Source organism: Phytophthora parasitica (genome assembly GCF_000247585.1).
Source record: "Phytophthora parasitica INRA-310 unplaced genomic scaffold supercont2.57, whole genome shotgun sequence".
Classification (NCBI taxonomy): Eukaryota; Oomycota; class Peronosporomycetes; order Peronosporales; family Peronosporaceae; genus Phytophthora; species Phytophthora nicotianae.
The window spans coordinates 174,770-194,442 of NW_008649043.1; the positions used below are offsets into that span (position 1 = coordinate 174,770).

The 19,673-nt window shown below is 51.4% G+C and overlaps 7 protein-coding genes across 7 annotated transcripts; 4 read left to right on the forward strand and 3 right to left on the reverse strand.

Moving 5' to 3' along the window:
• Nucleotides 1–946: 946 nt before the first annotated feature.
• On the forward strand, nt 947–2,705 carry PPTG_16424 (hypothetical protein; the record flags this gene model as incomplete). Its single annotated transcript, XM_008913957.1, has 1 exon — nt 947–2,705. One exon carries the CDS (start codon nt 947–949, stop codon nt 2,639–2,641), a length of 1,695 nt encoding a protein of 564 aa, XP_008912205.1. The 3' UTR covers nt 2,642–2,705.
• On the reverse strand, nt 1,502–5,128 carry PPTG_16425 (hypothetical protein). Its single transcript, XM_008913958.1, has one exon. It carries the CDS (start codon nt 5,096–5,098, stop codon nt 2,714–2,716), a length of 2,385 nt encoding a protein of 794 aa, XP_008912206.1. The 5' UTR covers nt 5,099–5,128; the 3' UTR covers nt 1,502–2,713.
• An 827-nt stretch (nt 5,129–5,955) lies between these two features.
• On the forward strand, nt 5,956–7,916 carry PPTG_16426 (hypothetical protein; the record flags this gene model as incomplete). Its single annotated transcript, XM_008913959.1, has 1 exon — nt 5,956–7,916. One exon carries the CDS (start codon nt 5,956–5,958, stop codon nt 7,684–7,686), a length of 1,731 nt encoding a protein of 576 aa, XP_008912207.1. The 3' UTR covers nt 7,687–7,916.
• A 647-nt stretch (nt 7,917–8,563) lies between these two features.
• PPTG_16427 (hypothetical protein) lies at nt 8,564–10,276 on the forward strand (the record flags this gene model as incomplete). The annotated part of the gene is made up of 1 exon (XM_008913960.1): nt 8,564–10,276. One exon carries the CDS (start codon nt 8,564–8,566, stop codon nt 10,274–10,276), a length of 1,713 nt encoding a protein of 570 aa, XP_008912208.1.
• A 333-nt stretch (nt 10,277–10,609) lies between these two features.
• On the forward strand, nt 10,610–12,676 carry PPTG_16428 (hypothetical protein; the record flags this gene model as incomplete). Its single annotated transcript, XM_008913961.1, has 1 exon — nt 10,610–12,676. One exon carries the CDS (start codon nt 10,610–10,612, stop codon nt 12,548–12,550), a length of 1,941 nt encoding a protein of 646 aa, XP_008912209.1. The 3' UTR covers nt 12,551–12,676.
• PPTG_16429 (hypothetical protein) lies at nt 12,587–14,497 on the reverse strand. Its single transcript, XM_008913962.1, has one exon. The coding sequence runs from the start codon at nt 14,408–14,410 to the stop codon at nt 12,782–12,784; it is 1,629 nt and encodes a 542-aa protein (XP_008912210.1). The 5' UTR covers nt 14,411–14,497; the 3' UTR covers nt 12,587–12,781.
• A 2,524-nt stretch (nt 14,498–17,021) lies between these two features.
• PPTG_16430 (hypothetical protein) lies at nt 17,022–19,528 on the reverse strand. The gene has a single exon (XM_008913963.1). The coding sequence runs from the start codon at nt 18,850–18,852 to the stop codon at nt 17,119–17,121; it is 1,734 nt and encodes a 577-aa protein (XP_008912211.1). The 5' UTR covers nt 18,853–19,528; the 3' UTR covers nt 17,022–17,118.
• Between the last annotated feature and the right edge of the window lie 145 nt (nt 19,529–19,673).

Genomic DNA, 19,673 nt, shown 5'->3' on the forward strand with positions numbered 1-19,673 from the left:
GCAGGATATAAAATCCAGAGAACAGAGCTGGAATACCCATCACTACTTTATCCGTCACTTATTCAGATTCTATTCATATACTTGAAGTATTTGTTTTGAAAAAAAACTAATCCTGTGTAGAGCAAATCAAAAAAGTAAGCCAGATTGTTTTGGAAGGCACGACGTAAGCTGCTTTCAATTTGGATATTTCATGTATTAGCGACCATAGAGAGCGGAAACATCTCGCTCTCATATTCGCCTGTGTCGCTGAAGGCTACAGCAGCTGAAATCCTAGAATGACCACCTTCAGATCTTCAGACCTCAGGCTGCTTTACACATGGCGTCTATCTAAGTTTCAACCACACGAGCACTGAAGGTCCTGTAGAAAGTGGTAACCCGACAGCAGGTTCCCTGGGCAGGATTTGTGGGGACCGTAAGTCTCTGCAACCATCGATTCACTCCAGAACAAGTCATACTTAAGTATTCCTTTTTAACGAACGCATGGTCCTTAAAAATCCTAGCGTTCGCCTACCAGCAATTGGGTAACTTGAATTGGCACTGGACCAGTAGAGATATGAAGTTCGTGTAGCGGTTGGAGCAGAAAAAATCGAATACACACCAAATATACGGAAGTCTGGCTCGGGATTAATTGCGCCACGTAGCGTGGTTGTCATTGCGTTTGTATTGGTGATCGTTATTGCACTGCCAAATTACTCTAGGCTTTGTGCGGGAACTCCTTTTCCCATCGTTGACGTGGTGCTGAACGCGCTCTAGTAATTGAGGTTTGTGTGGTACAAGTTCCGTTCATTTGACCCTTTCGATCGAAACTACGCTTGCTTAGGTATCCAATACGCATGTAGCATACAACAGATGCCTGCATGCTCATCAATTTCGGGGAGACCTCGACGATTACCAATTTTGCTTTAGCAGCTACGCAGCAACCATAGTCCCGCTACTCGAGGAAACGATGAACACAACGCCACGCAAGAAAATAGACTTGCTGGCACCGGCACCGGCACCGCCGCCAACCTTCACATATTCGCCTCGGAAGGAGAACGAATGGTACCTCAATACCCAGTCACCTCACGAGTTTCAAGGTGGAGCTCTTCGAGACGGTGGTGAGGTGAATATCTGGAGCCGCGACTACATCGGACTTATTGCGCAGTATGCCGCCGTCGGTATGATCTTTGGAACGTTGCCCGGGACCGTCTACCCGTTCCTCTTCAACTACCTCAATATGGAAGGAACACAGGTGGTGTCAGCCGTCGTGTTGCTGAACATGCCTTGGTCGTTCAAGATTTTCTACGGCATGATCACGGACTGCGTACCGATCATGGGCTACAGACGCCGTCCGTTCATGGTTATGGGTTGGACTCTGTGTTTCGCGATGTTGCTCGTCATGGCGTGCATGGACGCTGGTGATCCGTTCTACCCGGACAATAAGTACGCAACGATGGAGAAGGAAGAGCTGACTCCCGAAATCATCGCCACTTTCAACGAGTCCGCCCACCATGTAGGAGGCAAGTTCATTGTTCTCATGATGATCGCTGCGATCGGGTACGTCGGTGCCGATGTGGCAGCCGACGCTATGATGGTCGAAGTCGCCCAACGTGAACCGGAGGCTACGCGTGGCTACACCCAGACCACGATCTACATGGTCCGTACGGCTTTTGTGACCATCTCGAGTATCCTCACGGGTCTGGTTTTCAATGGCAAGGACTACGGAGGCGACTTTGACTTCTCACTGAGCTTTCCGCAGCTCATGGTTATCCTTACTGTGTGCTGTCTACCTGTGATCCCCCTTTCGTGGTACTGTATCCGAGAGGACCGTCACCCAGGCGTGATTTTCCGTGATTACCTGGCTGAGCTTTGGTATCTCATGCAGATGCGACCGATGTACCAAGTCATCGCATACAAGTTTTTGTCGGGTATCTTCGAGAACTTCACCATTACTTGTGCAGATCCAATGCAATCGTACTGGGCCGAGGCTACTCCTCTTAACCAGAAGGTGATGGCCATCATTGGAAATGGTATCTTCGCTATCGCTCTTTACTTCACGGGCAGATACGGTCTGCAGTGGAATTGGAGATCGATGCATGCTATCACGATTGTCGCCGTGACGGTCATGGATTTTATCGTCACGATGCTTACGACGTGGAACATCTTCCGTAATCAATGGTTTTGGCTTGGAGTACCCGTTGTAGAGAATCTTCCACATGGCATTTCATTCGTGATCGGAACGTACGTGATCGTCGAATTGGCCGGTGAGGGTAACGAAGGCGCTGTATACGGTTTAGTGGGATCAATTGCCAACATCGCAATCCCGCTGGCTAGTACGCTATCCAAGAACGTGGATAGTGGCTTTGACGTGGCCAACGCTGACATCGTCGAGGACTCCTCTCATGTTCGTTGGGAGGTGACGTATGTACTCATTATTCGGTACGCTATGAACCTGTTCGGTCTTGTCTTCCTACCGCTGTTGCCTCGACAGAAAGCGGAAACCCAACAGCTCAAGCAAAATGGAGGATCTAGTCGCTTAATGGGGGTTATTACCGCCGTCTACTTCGCCTTCTCGCTGTGTTGGACAGTCATGGTCAACATCATGAGCATCTATCCGTCAACTTCCTGCCTCGTTATCGCAGGAGGAACTGGCTGTGACTAGTAAGAACCTACATGACGTGTCCTGTGCCTTAGTTGTTGTAAAATCCAGTGTATCAAAATTTCACTTGCAGACTTATTGTCCGTGTAAAGCAGAAAGTGAGTCTCCATTAACTGTATCCGGCATGGACGGTGGCAGCACTGGTTTCTTTCCCAGTGACGACGTAACAGGTACTTCAGGAGCAGCCCAGTTCAGCCACGCCTTGATAACAAAGATCACGTGTTCGCACGCCACAATGAAGGCAAAGCGCTGAAGTTCTGTCCACGAAGGCAACAGCTCGTCCAGTTCGTACGTCCAGACAAGTGCGCAGTTAACAACTACAGCCACACCAGCAAAACTAACCAGCACTTTCTCCCAGACCCCAATACCTCGTGCATGTTGTGCAATAGGACGTTGATATCCGTGTCGATTCACGAGTTTAAGCAGGTCTGATCGACTCTCGATTGTGTTGTTCAACCACGCAAATGCCGCAGCCAGTGGGAACACTGGACTGTAAAGAGTCACATATCCAAACTGCACCATGAGCTCTTTGTAGTCTGCAAATGTGTCACGGTATGTAGCCTGCCGCTTCTGCATAAGCACTCGCGCCAATCTCTGCTCCGTCGCAGCTTTAGCAACATCCACTCGCTCCCGCTTGGCTTGAGGTGTTGAATGCAGACGTTGGATGCCTTCAATCGCCTCGCCCTGTAGACTCTCAAGACTCTGTTGGCGACGACGTTTATTTTCCGCGGTAAGAACTTGACCCCCCACTGATACAGCGAGTGGCAGCCCCACTTCCTTAAAATTATCAATCAACTGCGTCGCCACCAGTAAAATCCACAAGCGCTCACGAACACGATCGAGACGTCGGATGTAGAAAGCGAGAAACCAGAGCGACGCGTTGCTATTTACTAGGTGGAATGGCATTCTTTTGGCTACCAGATGCGCTTCGTGTTCATCGAGTGTGCGGTAATTTTCAAACTCCGTGAGCTTCCGAGCCAACAACTGGTACAAATTGTCCATAGCGTGGATGATCACAGCATTTATGATACTCGGACCATGCGAAACAAAGGCACAAGTCACTGTATCGTAGCTCGGTATCCAGTTTTCAGCAACATATGCTCCTTGCATGCAGTTATCCTTGTAACTCGCTCGAAGACGTTCCGAAAGTACGTGTAACCCGACAACGTACCCTCCTACCAAACAGCACATGGACACTAATAGCGGGACAGCGAGAAGTTGTCGAAGAAGACGCTTATGGTGTGGAAAGTCGAAGCATCGCACTCCAGTCACGGGATCCTGCATCCACTCGCCTTTAAATTGTACCCTCGTCGTAGCATGCAGAGACGACAGTACCCCGTCGTAACCCCATGTAAACTCCACTTCACGCTGTCTACGTCTCCACATATCCGCAATAAGCGACGTGCCAATGGCAACTAAAACGCAGTGCACAGTGCAACTCGGTGCCAGATTTAACTGTCCAAGCACATGCATTACAACGCCATACACTGCTGGTAGTACCAGCATCTTGGTATAAAACGCCAACCAGGCAAAATACATGGCAATTCTCGGACCAAAGTACGCGTAAATATCCTGCAAAGGAGGCAGAGCAAGCGCGCTCTGCGCTCCCCATCTGCGTGTCAACTGGCGTCTCGCTTCGTCCCGATGGAGAGGGTACAGCATCACATTCGTAAAGGCCTCTGCTCTCATAACCTGTGGTAGTAATTTCTCCCTCGCACTCAATAGTACTGGAGCTCCTGCGGTCTTTCCTGGAGTGTTATGTCCTTCTTCATGTACGCAGCAAACGTCCAGCTCAAGTTTAAGCTCGGTGAGTATCAGTTTACACAGTCGTTGGCACTGTGCTGCACCCGTAAGTGGCAGTACATGACTGATATAATCCGGATGTTGTGTAACCCATGGCGCCAACTGCATAGCGACCCGACCCGCCCATTCTCCTCTTTCAGTGACGCTTTGGTCGGGTACTTCACTGCCAATAGTCAAGGCATAAGCCTGTGCTTCTTCCTGATTGGCAGCCAGCACTTCTGAGTCTGGAACTTGTAGCATGTGGACAGCCACACTACAGCCCGCAGCTCGGAGTGCTCTGGCCGTCACTTGGACGAGTGCATGAGCGTCTTCTAGCACCTGTTTAGTACCGATTTGGAGCTCCAGGTACAGACAAAAATCTGCTCGATCGTCGACTAACCGCTGGGTTGGAGCGAAGCGCTGCAGCTTCAAGTGGCTTCCTGAGGCGGGTTCAGCGGCGTCTTGGATGCTGCGTCGTCGTTTGCCGCTTAATGTGCTGGGGATAGTGTGGACGGAGTCTTCTCGCGGGGGTTTCTTGGGCTTCGAGAGCTTCTGGAAGGGTGAGCGAAGCACAAGTGGCCGACGACGACGTGCGAAGGAATCGGCCACGACGATGCAAGGCTCGGAACCGCGGCTGTCCACGGAGAAGGACGCAGGATGGCGCCGACGCAGTTCCATCTCGGAGTTTTGATTGATTTGGCTTCAATGTTACTTCAGTAATGTGCACCACACGATGAAGCCATATCATGATTATTGTATTACCGAGCGTATGAATGTATACGGTATAATTTTAATTAGTTTTAATACTGTATGTACTACGTAGTATCAAGTGTAGTGTATACAATCCCATGTCTTACCACTAACAAAACAAAACCTTGAATGGCATCGAACTTGCTGTTGATGTAAGTAAACGTAGGGATCGAACACTAACAATACAGTGCAACGAAGCTTACAAAGGTGCAGCGAAGCTTACAAAAGTGAATTTACACGACTGGTGGAAACTTGCGGCCGTCTCAAGTTGGGGTCGTCTCATTTTGACACCATGATACAGCCCCACCCGATGCTAAAATCTCATTTCCGCACGGACGACTTCGTAGAAGCAGCTTGGAGCTTGTCTACAGCTGGATGTTAAGAAAGTGGTTGCCAACGTCTGTGATTTCATGTACAATTCACCCATGCACAGTACATACTAGAATTAATCTCCGCTGATGTCACGATCGGACGACATCTCTAATGAGTCAAACTCGGTGAGATTCTCAGTGAGCGCGTTCCAAGGCTGAGATGCGCCGTCGAGTTTACGTCGCGTCGGCGGGAAGTAATGTCGGTATGTATCGGCTCAAAGCCAACATACGGCACCGTCTCGAAATCTGTAAGTCGCAGTGAAGACTGCGTTCCTGGCCTCTGCGCGTTTTCCCATCGTTTCGTGGTCCCAAATGTCTGATGAGGTTCGTGGTTCTTGTGCAGTATCGACAGCGAAAAGTCCACGAGATGTGCCCGATCGACCACTTTTCCTTTTTCAGTTTTAGTCCACAGCCATGTTACCGATTCTAGAGGACCCAAGAAGCTCAACGCCCAAGAAAAAATTTGACGTTCTAGCATCGTCAGCTCTTTGGACCAATCGCTCCGGTTCCCCTAGAAAGGGTAGTGACTGGCATGCTGACTCCAAGTCACCGTGGCTGTTCGACGGTGGTGCCCTTCGCGATGGTGACGAAGTTGACATTTGGAAACGCAACTACATCGGACTCGTCGTGCAATATGCCGCAGTGGGGATGGTTTTCGGCACTCTTCCTGGGACAATTTACCCCTTCCTCTTCAACTACCTTAACATGGAAGGCACGCAGGTTGTCTCGGCTACCGTGTTAATCAACATGCCGTGGTCGTTCAAGCTTTTCTTCGGTATGATCACGGATTGCGTCCCTATTCGAGGTTACAGACGTCGTCCGTTCATGATAATCGGGTGGACGTTGTGTTTCTCAATGCTGTTGCTAATGGCCTGCATGGATGCTGGCGACCCGTACTACCCGGACAGCAAGTACGCAACAATGGAAAAAGACGAGTTAGCACCCGAGATCATCGCAACATTCAACGAGTCAGCGCACCACGTTGGTGGTAAATTTGTCGTCCTTATGATGGTCGCAGCTATTGGCTACGTTGGAGCTGATGTCGCCGCAGACGCCTTGATGGTGGAAGTTGCCCAACGTGAACCAGAGGTCACGCGAGGGTATACACAGACAACGATCTACATGGTTCGAACTGCGTTTATCATGATCTCCAGCATCCTCACAGGCTTAACCTTTAACGGCAAAGACTACGGTGGAGATTTCGACTTCTCGCTGACATTTCCACAGCTCATGGTCGTCCTTTGCATCTATTGTTTCCCTGTGATCCCGATTTCGTGGTACTTTATCAGGGAGGACCCTCACCCGGGTGTAGTTTTCCGAGACTATTTGGATGAGCTCTGGCGTCTCATCCAAATGCGTCCGATGTACCAGGTCATTGCGTACAAGTTTCTGGCAGGGATCTTCGAGAACTTTTCAGTCACTTGCACAGACCCGATGCAGCGATACTGGGCACATGTCACGCCTCTCAACCAGAAGATCATGACTATCATAGGGAATGGTATTTTTGCTGTGACTTTGTACTGCACCGCCAAGTTTGGGCTGCAGTGGAACTGGAGAAAAATGCACGCCATCACGATCGTGTCTGTGACTGCCATGGACTTGATGGTGAACATGTTAACGACTTGGGACGTGGTTCGTAACCAGTGGTTCTGGCTGGGTGTTCCTGTGGCAGAGGCTCTCCCCAACGGTATTGCGTTCGTGATTGCGACTTTCGTTATGGTAGAACTGGCGGGAGAAGGCAACGAAGGAGCTGTCTATGGTCTTGTTGGATCGATCTCCAACATCGCTATTCCGCTGGCTGGTACATTGACTAAAACCGTGAACAGCAGCTTTGACGTGACAAACGAAGACATTGTCGAAGACTCGAGGCACGTTCGTTGGGAGGTGACGTACGTTCTCATCATCCGCTACTCGATGAACCTTACAGGGTTGCTCTTCCTACCGCTTTTGCCGCGCCAGAAAGCGGAGACGCAGCAATTGAAACGATTCGGTGGATCGAGTCGATTCATGGGAATGTTGACGGTTGCCTACTTCGCGTTTTCACTGTGCTGGACTGTCATTATTAACATCATGAGTATTTACCCATCGACATCGTGCTTACGGGTCGTCGGTGGTACTGGCTGCGATTCTATGAACCGCATTTAAGATCATGGATAGCTGTCAGTCGCGTCTTGTTCTCTTAACAATATGTGCAAGTTAAATACCACTTCGTTAAAGTACTCCTGTACAAGCCGGCTAACACTTTAACCAGGTTGGTCTCCCAAGTGCTGCAGCTTAAAGATTAAACCCCAACTCAGGTTCGAAACCTTGTTACCGTCTCTGAGGTATCAGTCAGGACACTTTACATACTAGTACTTTGGAAATTCATAGCCAACTTCAAGAACGAACGCACCTTGCCCGTAAACCCTTTCGATGTGTCTCGACAGCTGATAGCTTAGAAATTGAGCTAGAGTTTCAAATGGCAAGTCCTTCGGGATTTCGCGCTTACGTAGTCCAAAGGGAAGTACTGTGCAGTGCTTCACTTAATGCAGAACAATTCCGTTATACGAAGTACCCAGCAGTTTGTGGGTCGAATGATTGAACGCTGTCGGATTCAAATTGGTGTCTTACCCCTTGATTAACATGATCGAAGCCAAGGGGGATCCAGGATGGCGCATTACATGTACTGCAGTGGCTTACCAGCAATGGATAGACACTTGGCTAACAGACTGTGGCCATTTCAGCGACAAACTCCGAGTGGTATTCGGAACACGGAGTAACATACGACAGCTTTGCTATCGAGAACACAAATTGGCGATTAATAAATCCAATGGTTCTGCACAACGTCCCATCGTTTCTTGGTCCCAAGTGTCCTGCAAGTCGTGGCGGAGGTCTAGCTTCAGATGGTTTCTGGTCAAATCTGCTCGGTCTTTGGGCTCTTTGTCACCAAAATCTGCAATGGATACGGCAACTTGTCAGATTAATCGAGCAAACCACTTTGCTTTTTCTGTTCGTAACCATAGTGCCGATACTCGAGGAGCCGATGCGCACGACGCCGCGCAAGAAAATCGACCTGCTAGCCCCAGCTCCGTCGAGCGCAGACTTTAATAATTTTTCACCCAGGAAGGAGAATGACTGGTTTCTTGATTCCAAGTCACCGCAGTTGTACGAGGGTGGTGCGCTTCGAGGTGGTGGAGAAATCAACATTTGGAGTCGCGAGTACATTGGCTTGATCGCGCAGTATGCAGCAGTGGGTTTGATCTTCGGTACACTGCCAGGCACCGTCTATCCTTTTCTCTTCAACTACCTCAACATGGAAGGCACACAGGTCGTATCGGCTACGGTGTTAATCAACATGCCGTGGTCGTTCAAGCTCTTCTTCGGTATGCTCACAGACTGCCTTCCAATTAAGGGCTACAGACGTCGTCCCTTCATGGTTATCGGGTGGACTATCTGCTTCGTGACATTAGTGGCAATGGCGTGCATGGACGCTGGTGCTCCGTATTACCCGGACAATAAGTACGCAACGATGGAGAAGGAAGAGTTAACACCTGAAATCGTCGCCACGTTCAACGAATCAGCGCACCATGTTGGTGGGAAGTTCATCGCAATGATGATGATAGCAGCGGTGGGTTACGTTGGCGCCGATGTCGCGGCCGATGCCATGATGGTGGAAGTTGCTCAACGCGAACCGGAAGCTAGACGCGGGTACTGCCAGACAACGATCTACATGGTCCGCACCGCTTTCGTGACCATCTCTAGCATCCTCACAGGTTTAGCATTCAACGGCAAACACTATGGTGGTGACTTTGACTTCTGTCTAAGCTTCCCACAACTGATGGCTATACTCAGTGTGTGTTGCTTCCCCGTGATTCCTCTGTCGTGGTACTGCATCAAGGAAGACCGTCATCCTGGTGTGATTTTCCGCGACTATTTAGCTGAACTTTGGTATCTGATCCAGCTGCGACCCATGTACCAAGTCATCGCGTACAAGTTTTTCGCCGGTATTTTCGAGAACTTCACTATCACCTGTTCAGACCCAATTCAGTCATACTGGGCCGAGGCCACTCCTCTCAACCAGAAAATCATGGCTATCATGGGTAATGGTATGTTTGCTGTCGCACTGTACTACACTGGCAAATACGGCCTTCACTGGAACTGGCGGACAATGCACGCGGTGACGATTATCTCCGTGACAGTCATGGACTTTATCGTCACAATGCTCACGACGTGGGACGTTGTACGCAACCAATGGTTTTGGCTTGGCGTCCCAGTAGCTGAGGCTTTACCCAACGGTATTGCGTTTGTGATCGCGACTTTCGTTATGGTGGAACTGGCGGGTGAAGGCAATGAAGGAGCTGTGTATGGCTTGGTGGGATCCATCTCTAATATTGCTATCCCTCTGGCCAGCACATTCACCAAAAACGTAGGCAGCAATTTCGATGTGACCAACGCCGACATTGTCGAGGACTCGAGGCACGTTCGTTGGGAGGTGACGTACGTTCTCGTCATCCGCTACTCGATGAACCTTGCAGGGTTGCTCTTCTTGCCGCTTTTACCGCGTCAGAAGGCGGAAACGCAGCAGCTCAAGCTCAATGGTGGGTACAGTCGAATTCTAGGAATGGTAACTCTCGGCTACTTCGCACTTTCATTATGCTGGACTGTCATGGTGAATATTATGAGCATCTACCCATCCACCGCGTGTATGCGCCTCGCAGGAGGGCCTGGGTGCAGTGATCACAATGATAGACATTAGAGTAAATGTACCGATGTATGCAACTTATCAAATATTAGACTGGTAGAGACAGTAAGGCCATACGTTGCTGAGCAGCATGTCTGCTACCGCTTGTTACGGAGTGATTTGACCCACATGAATCGTATTGAGATTGTATGGGGCGCTTGCCGGTTGCTGAGCCTCATGGCTAAAACAGATTGAGTCCGAATGCAGCTCAATCCACACTGGAGCTTCACCTTTCACATTGCAATTCTCTCTAATTCGCACTCCACTATATCTCTTGTAGATACCTGCATCCCTCTAACCGCAATGCAGCACCAACCGAGTCGTGAGATGTGCCACCTACAGTTCACAATGCCCATTGAGCTTTGGGATGCACACTTGGTCCCGTTCTTGACGCTAAACGAGGCGGTGGCACTGGCTGAATTAAGTCACTTCTTCTACGACGTCGTGCACGAACACGTGCAGTTACGCGCCGAGGCTTCGTTGGTGTGCAGCGTTCCTGAGCTGCTGCGAGTCTTGAGCAAGTGGCGGAACCTCCGAGACGTGGCTTTCCAACCTGTTGCTGACCCGGAGAGTGAGAGACTGCATGAAAACATCCACTACAATGTGAACGCTGCTGGCGGTATTATCGTTGATCATGAGCGCAACCAACCAGCTCCTGAGCCCGAGCCACTTCAAGCGAACGAAAGCTACACCGACGAAGATGGAGTGAGTGTCCCTATGCGTTATACCTGTCCCGGTGTCCTGCAAGACTGCATTCGAAGCAGTGACGCCCAAGTGAAGCGGTTGAATCTGTCAGGAATCGCGCGTGTGAGTCTTTTTGACGGTATGAACCGCCTACAAGAGCTGGGATTGAGTGGCTGTAGCCAGATCGACGGTTTGCATTGGTTGAAGGGGATTCGCGAGGTCGATTTAAGTTATTGCAGCTTCTTGGAGGACGTCTCGTTCCTGAGCGACTCGCTACATGTAGACTTGTCCTATTGCCACACCGTCACCGATCTCGCACCACTGGCAAAGTGTACGTCCGTACAACTCAACGTATGTCGCGGTATCAGCGACGTGAGTCCACTGAGTCGCGTACGTCGGGTGAGTCTGCGGAATTGTCCAGAGGTTAGTGACGTTAGCGCACTAGGCAACGTGCACGAGTTGAACCTCGGAGGGTGTGCAAATGTCACGAATGTCAGCGCATTGAGCAATGTGTACGAGCTCAATCTCTCCGGTTGCATTAATGTGACCGATGTCAGTGCGCTGGGCAAAGTTCACACGCTGAAACTTCGCAAATGTGCGGGAATCGTCGATGTGTCAGCGCTTGGAGGAGTATACGATTTGGACCTCACGGGTTGCATCAACGTCACGGATGTGAGTAAATTAGGACGAGTCCCCAAGCTGCAGCTCGCTCTCTGTAGACACATCAGCGATATATCGGCACTAAGCAACGGCGTACAAGAGCTTTCGTTGCGGCAATGCGATGCAGTGACGAGCTTAAAAGCTCTCGGATCAAGCTCAAGTCTTCGTGAGCTGGATCTATCGAGTTGTACAGGATTCCCAAGCTCCGAACTGCGCCATTTGCCTCCACTGGATCGGCTGGTGCTGTCACGATGTAGCCAACTTACTACACTTGACGGTCTAACGTGTGTCCGCGAACTCGACGTGAGTTTCTGCAAAACCCTAAAATCACTAGGGTTTTCACTACGTCAAGTACACACGATCATAACCTACCGCTGCGAGAAGCTCGAGGACATTGACGTGCTAACCGCCTCTGCTAACAGTCTGTCAAGAGTGAATCTCTCCGGGTGCTCTCGCATCAGCGACATCCGCTTCCTCGCTGGAGCGCAAGAAGTCGATCTGCGATTCTGTGACGCACTCGAGGACGTTCGTCCGCTAGCTGCAAGCGCTCGGATCGTGAAGCTTGCTGGATGCTCCAAATTAATGGACGTGTCACCTCTCGCTCGTGTTCGTGAGCTGGATCTGAGCTACTGCAACAACATCGAAGACGTGTCGGCTCTGGACTCTGTTCACACACTGTCACTGCGTCACTGTCCCAATGTGATCGACGTGTCTGCGTTGTCTAAAGTCCACACGCTCAACCTCTCAGGTTGCACGCAACTTGAGGACGTGTCGGCTCTGAAAAATGTGCACGAACTCAATCTGTCCGACTGCGAGAAGGTCAAGGACGTGAGTATGCTCACGGGCGTCCGCGTGTTGGATCTACGCTACAACAAGAACAACAGCGAAAAACTCAAGGCTGGAGTCGCGAAACTGCGAGGTCGAGTGCCCATCATCCGCATGTAAGAGCCACCCATTCTCCCTCCACACTCGATTGATGTCCTCGTGTTTGCGCATAGAACTCCAGACATAAAGATATCTCGAGTTTAGCGGATTCACCGTGTGTATTACAATAATTATCCCTCATCTCTACATCGCCCTGCTTGTCTTCCAGCTAAGTTATGCGACGCCTTCATAAGCCTTCGATGTGGGTTGTTGAAGTGTTTGATCTACCAGTACATAGTCAACTTTTGAGCTTTAACCGAAGCGCTGGTTCTGGGACACCTCTGGCTGGTAGCCCTCTTGCAAGAAATACTTCTCCACAGCGTCTGCAACACCACGTCCCTCATTGATCGCCCACACCACCAGAGACTGACCGCGACGGCAATCACCAGCAGCGAACACTCCCTCCACTGACGTCTGGTAGTCTCCATAGGCAGCACGGATGTTACGACGCTGATCAACCTCCAGATTAAGAGCCTCCGCGATCTTCTGCTCTGGGTGAACGAAACCCATAGCAAACAGCACCAAATCGCACGGAATCTCCTCCTCCGTGCCGGGGATCTCGGTAATGAAGTTGGTCTTTGGATCCTTGTTGCCCATCACAGTCACCACGTGGGTGATCTCATCGTTCTCGTTGCCCTTGAAGGCCTTAGTGACGCGAGCGTACTTACGCGGGTCCTCACCGAACACCGAGCGCACCTCAGCGTGGCCGTAGTCGACACCGTAGATACGCGGGTACTCGGGCCATGGGTTCTCCGGGGCACGCTGAGCCGGGGGCTGTGGGTTGTGCTCCAAGTTAACCACCGACTTGCATCGCTGACGCATAGACGTAGCGATGCAGTCTGTGCCAGTATCACCGCCTCCAATGACCACAACATCTCTGCCTTCAGCCGTGACAAAGTCGCGGTCCCAGCCGCTCTGCAGTTTGCCGTCCACTGTGAGCATCAGTCGCTTCTGGTTCTTGGTGAGGAATTCCATGGCAAAGTGGACGCCCTTGAGGTCGCGACCAGGAATGTCCACATCACGCGGGACAGTGGAGCCCAGAGCCAGGACAACGGCATCGTTCTCGGCTTGAAGCTGCTCCACAGGCGTCGTGACACCGATCTCAGCGTTCGTCACGAACTCGATTCCTTCTTGTTGCAGGAGATCCACACGACGGTTGACCGTCTTCTTGTCCAGCTTCATGTTGGGGATACCGTACATGAGCAGGCCACCGATGCGGTCCTCGCGCTCGTACACCGTGACGTGGTATCCCTTCTGGTTCAGCTGGTCGGCAGCCGCGAGACCGGCGGGTCCGGAGCCCACAACGGCCACACGCAGGCCGTTACGACGCGGGATGCGGGGCACGATCCATCCTTCCTCGAAGGCGCGATCCACGATGGCGTACTCAGTGTTCTTGATGGTGACGGGGTCGTCCACAAGGCCGGCGACACATCCGGCCTCGCAGGGCGCGGGGCACACACGTCCCGTGAATTCAGGGAAGTTGTTGGTCTTGTGTAGACGGTCGATGGCTTCCTTCCACTCGTCACGGAAGACCAGCTCGTTCCACTCCGGAATAAGGTTGTTTACGGGACAGCCCGTGTTGGTCTGGCAAAAAGGAGTACCGCAGTCCATGCAGCGAGCCGCTTGGATCTTGCGCTCGATGGGGTCGCGACGGGGCGTGTTGATCTCGTTCCAGTCGTGCACTCGCTCCTCCACGTCGCGGTACGGATCAGGTTCGCGCTTGAACTCGATGAAGGCGCGCGCGCTGTCGATCTCACCCTTGGAGCCATCGCGCTTGTCGAATACGGGCTCGACTGCCGCCTTGGAAGACGCGGCACGACGCAGAAGCGAGGAGCGGCGGGCCGCGGAAGAGGACAGACGCTGACGCACGACGGATTGCATTTAATTAAAGAACGAGGTGACGAGAATGGAGTTGGTTGGTTTTCTTCCTGGGCGGGCGAGGCGAGTGCGCGCGAGCGAGCAATTTGCAGAATGACAGAGGCTGAAGCGAAGGGTGTCCCCAACGTCGGGTGAGACCGTTGTGAATGCTCATCGCCTTGGTGGTGCAAACATGGATCAGGATCTAATTACGATTTTGGCGGGTAATATATTATTATATCAACTTACTATAGATTTTAAGATCGACAGCTCTCACATGACATTTTTTTTCAGAGGTACGAATTGGAGAATCCTAAAAACGTCCCCAGATCGTCCCCAAACTCGGGTGCTGGCTCGCTTTTGTGCATTTCTGCACTGGTTCTGAGCACTCCGATAATTTTGTGACAATAAATAATGACAGGTTGTGTGTGGACCGTCGGAATAGGATACCGAATCCGCGGTGTGGTGGAAACTGCAGCAATCGGCAAACTGTCAACGCACAGCACTAGCACTGGATGTTGTGTTTATCTATAGCCATTCTTTGCCGCCCCAACCAGAGTTTCTGTATGTCTGGTGGCGTCATTTCGCTATCCTTTTCTAGAGCATTCTGTGAGGGGTTTTATGCTTGGTGGCGATTGCATCGAAACAAGGAGTTAATATGGGGATGGGCACCGCGTCGAGATTGGACAAACAGTGACTACTACCACCGTAAAATACACGTTTTACATGTCTGTGAGGGGCTACAAAAGTCTTTCATGGCAACGCAATGCCCAACAAGCTGGCAGTCTGCATCGTAAAAACGAGTGGCTCGCGATCGCGACCCACTTAATCGCACAGTACATGTATCATATTAGGCACATCATGCCTTAATGACATTTGCAATAAAGTACATGCACTTACTGCACGCGTGAGCTTGTGTTAACAGCATTAGCGGCAACAAAAATGGCGATACACGCCGTCATGGCTACATCACAGCGCACAAGTTCTCGGGGTTTTTGAATCCTTTCACCCTACTCCATTCCATCAAAGACTACTCCTCCTCCCTGCAAGTATATATTGAGCACAGCCAGAAAGGTCTACGCCAGTACGCAGAGATGGTTCATTGCCGAGGTGGACCCGACCAAGACTCAGCAAAGTAAGAGACAACAAGGCAACATTGAAGTTGAAGTCGCAGATTGTTGTCAAATCCGGCGAACGTCGTGCGGCTCTCAAAGCTCCGTGCAACCAATCGCTGCCGTCGCCGACTCCAACTCGACTGCCTCAGCGCAGCTGGCTCATTGAAATGGCTCGTCACGGTTCAAGACGCGAGCCAAACTGCAAGTGGACCTTCAAATCTGCACTGTACGACCAGAGCAAGCTCTGCCTCGTCGCGTGCGGATCCTGGTTGCAGTTGATCGTTCAGCGATTGTGAACAAACAATAGACGGGGAGGTTCCGGTTGAACTTGGCTTGTCCTGCTTGAACAAGGCACCGGAATCCACTCAGGCGGGTCAGTCGTGCACTTGAATGCCGTATGGTTGGCCCGCAGCTCCGTACTTCTTGCAGTTCAAGCCGCTTGAAGATTCACGCGAACGTCATCGGCAGGACCGCAGGACTGAAAGACACCGTTTGCGTCAAGCAAAGCCATAGTCGTGTTGTCTGCCTCGTCGCGTTTGGTTAAACGTGTTTGAAGCTGCAACTGCAACGATAGACGCGACAGGATGTGACGGTTGCAGTTGCTGTCCTCACCAGCCACGGCCGGACAGCCACGCGTTTAGCGCTGCGAGCGTCGCGACAGCCAGCCAAACGAAATGTGGGATTCATTTCGCTCGGAAAGCTGCTCTGGAGCTACACGGCAGCTGTCTTTTACGGCGCGATACACGCACAACATCATCTCATTTTTCGCTTTCAAGCCCCTGCCCTCCTCCCCCGGTTGAAATCATCAGCGATGAACTCCACGCCAGCAGAAATCCCTTTTGTACACGGAGGATCGAGAGAGAAAAAGAGCTGTTGGGCTAAAGCGATTGACGAGTCGTGAATCCAGTGAAGAGCTACCGTCGATATCAAGACCCTCAAAGGGCTGATGATAGTGAAGTCAATACGGCTAAGATGTATTGATTGCCTACTTGGGGAAGCTTTCCTAAGCTTACATGAAAACCGCGTGGCTGCTCAAGGTGCACCCAAGGACGAGTCATCCCACAAGTTGACGGGGTAGAAGAAGTTCAATCAATGAATCCACGATAACTGTAGCTTCAGATTACCGCTTTCAGGCTGTTTGCTCTACGGGCAAAGGTGAACGACAAGCGAGGGGTGCGCTATGATCGAGACTTCCTTGGAGTTTGCTGTTTTACTAACGCCAGGGGCTGATCTTAAACTGTTTAAAATGGTACTGCACCTATCAGTCCCTGTTTGGTGTCAGCAAGACACGTTGGTACCCGATGCAGTTGCGCTGACATCACTCCAAGACTTTACTCGTTGGACCAAGACAAGTGACCTCTACATTTATGAAGCTAATTTTTTTTTCCCGGAGAGTGGATACTTGACTTATACTGAGCTGGTTTACAAAACGAAGCGAAAACACTGGTGAAGGAAGTGATTCTGCCGTGGTTTTGTAGAGCCTCATGCAAATTTCTACTGGTGGTATGCACGGAGATGCAGACGAAGGGTTATAACCACTACTATCGTGGACAATTTTACTGTTAGCAAAAGAGTTTTATCAAGGGTTAATATCTACTCGGCCTTCACTCACGTAAACTATCGTCTCGAGTTCATCATGTTGGCGTTCTGGTTTGTCAAGTTGTAGGCCCGCTCAGCCTGCATCTGCAGCTCCAGCATTTGGTTGTACAGCCCTTCACGGGTACTGGGCTGACGCGGGGGGATATTCGGTCCAGCGTGTTGCTTCATACGTTGTCGCATCAAGAACTGCTGCTGCTGGATCTGCTGCTGCTCGTACTGACGTTGTTGCTCGCTCTGGTACGTCACAAGATGCTGGGATGGCACTTCGCTCTCCATAAGCGCCGGCATCTTCCGATCGAGTGGGACCATAGCGTTGCTAGTGGCATTGGAGCTGTAGAAACTGTCGTCATGATCCGACTGTAACGAAGACATGGAACTGGACTGCCACGACTGGTACGAGGACGAGAACTCCGAGTCAGTGAGCGACATCGTCGAGACTGACGCGTTGATCATGTCGAGTCTGGTGTTGCTGCTGGTGCTGTCGTTTCTACTGCGAGAGTCCTGACGTGGCTTCTTGGGCTTCGCTGGCTGTTGCTCGAGTTGCTCACCAGCGAACGGGGACTGGTCCTTGACCATAACCATACACATTTTACAGCACGAGACCTTGATCTTGCCCCGACGAGAGAACGTCACCTTTCGGATGCGGCATTTACTGCAGATAACTGCGCCACAGGTCTGACAGTTTGAGTGCGAGGAGAGCAAGCCCGACTTGGCGCGACAGATGGAGCAGTGGTTGCCGCTCTGGTTCTTGCTGCTCGCTCCCCGCAACGCACCGGACTGTTTAGCTACCATAGCCGAGATCTTCTTGGCCTCCGCTCCTACCATTGCTGTAGGGAGGTTAAAGAGCATATCCATCGCAGTACGGTAGTCTCCGACACCGCCGGCAGTGAGGACGTCGGCTGATGAATCGTACGCGCCCTCCATGAACACTTCGACCTGGTCAGCCAACTTGCCTGGTCGAAAGATGAAGCAAAAGGACAAGTTGGTGCGTACGATCGAGTTGTCGTCGAACTGAGGACAATTGCGGACCATCACAGACTCCAGAACGTGGTAGCCGAAGCGTTGGCCGTTGGCGTCCTCGGACACGCCGACATATTCCATGTAGCAGCAGTCTCGGTTACCCCCGACCGTACGAGACAGCTTCCACTTGAGTCCCAGATACGACGAGCGCGTCTGACGGATAGTCTTCAGTGCTGCACAGTCGATAAGAGAATCATCGCCAAGAAACGCCGACAAGGTCTTCATCTCGTCAGTTGAGGACTGGTACAGTCCGTAGACCAGGTCGTCCACGGTGCCGTCCACGATACCGTAGCCTACTACTGCCGGTTGGATGCTCTTACGACTCGGTTCGCCGTCGTCTGAAGAGCGGGTCGATACCGACAACTTGCCCATTTCTTCGTGTCCAGATCGACTGTGAGAGCTCGTGACGCTCATTGACGGTCGCGACCGTGCCGAATAAATGCCGGTCGAGTCAGTACCACTTCCGTCCGTGCCTGCGTTGCCATACAGTCCAAGCTGATGGGCAGAGTTTTGCGTACTGCGCTTTCGATAGCAGTGCAGTCGCTCCTTAGACTTGGCGAGTTTCCACGTGTGTGCGTCGATATGGTTGCGTCCGTCCTTGATGTAGTGATCCAGGTCTCGCTTCGTCTCACGGACGATGTCGCTGGCTAGCGATCGATAGTTCTGCGCCTCGTTCGGTAGCAAGTCGAACTTGGCGAAGTAGCCAGCAGGCAAAGGGAATCGAAGTTGCATGACGTCCGTCGATCAATACCAACTGATCTCACTAATCGCCAAAGTCTCCGATATTATTCAATTCGCTAAGCGCTCGACGAGTTAATTCCTCGGCGAGCCAAACGTGAAGTGGCACGGGGTCAGCACGACGGCAAAGAGGGAGAGGAGAGGCAGCTTGAGAACTCGAGCAGCAGAAAGGGACAGCTGGTAAGCTAACCAACCTCCTCACTCCAGATGGGGTTCGCGTGGTAAAAAGACAGCTGAATACTCTTGTGCAGCTTGTGTTCAGTGTTCTCTGTACTCGCAGTCGCCGAGAGCTTGGTAAAGTGAGCTCAAGAATTCGCGTCGCATTGACACCTCGCTGTCGCTTGCTGACAACGGTCGGCATGCCGCTGACACCGACGGTATCCGCTCGAAAGCACCAGAAACCAGTCGCCAGCCTCATTCCGATCCCACGGGCCGTGGCCTCGAGACGGAGTGGGAGCCCGGATTTGCATTGACAAGACGGTCTTGCCACTGTGCTGCCAGCAGGTTTGAACCAAAACTTTTGTGCCCTGGACGACGCTGACTCGAGACGAACTTTCAGATATTTTGCTGCCCCGCATGCATTCTGAGTCGCGGACAGCGTGTTCGAGCGTCAGCCAGCTGATCGATGGCGATCACGATGGTCGATATACTCGAAATATGAGCAGCGAGAATTGAGCAACGAGTTTTTTTTTCAAACAGGACACGATGTCATCGATTTTATCCATTCAAGACAGCCGGAACAACGTTACTTTCATTATGGGCATGACGACCGTGGGCTGTGCAAGTTGCACCACATGGAGCCTGCACCTGCAAAT

Coding starts and splice junctions, on each gene's coding strand:
- PPTG_16425 (XM_008913958.1), bottom strand. CDS start 5,098: ATGGAACTGCGTCGGCGCCATCCTGCGTCCTTCTCCGTGGACAGCCGC.
- PPTG_16430 (XM_008913963.1), bottom strand. CDS start 18,852: ATGCAACTTCGATTCCCTTTGCCTGCTGGCTACTTCGCCAAGTTCGAC.
- PPTG_16429 (XM_008913962.1), bottom strand. CDS start 14,410: ATGCAATCCGTCGTGCGTCAGCGTCTGTCCTCTTCCGCGGCCCGCCGC.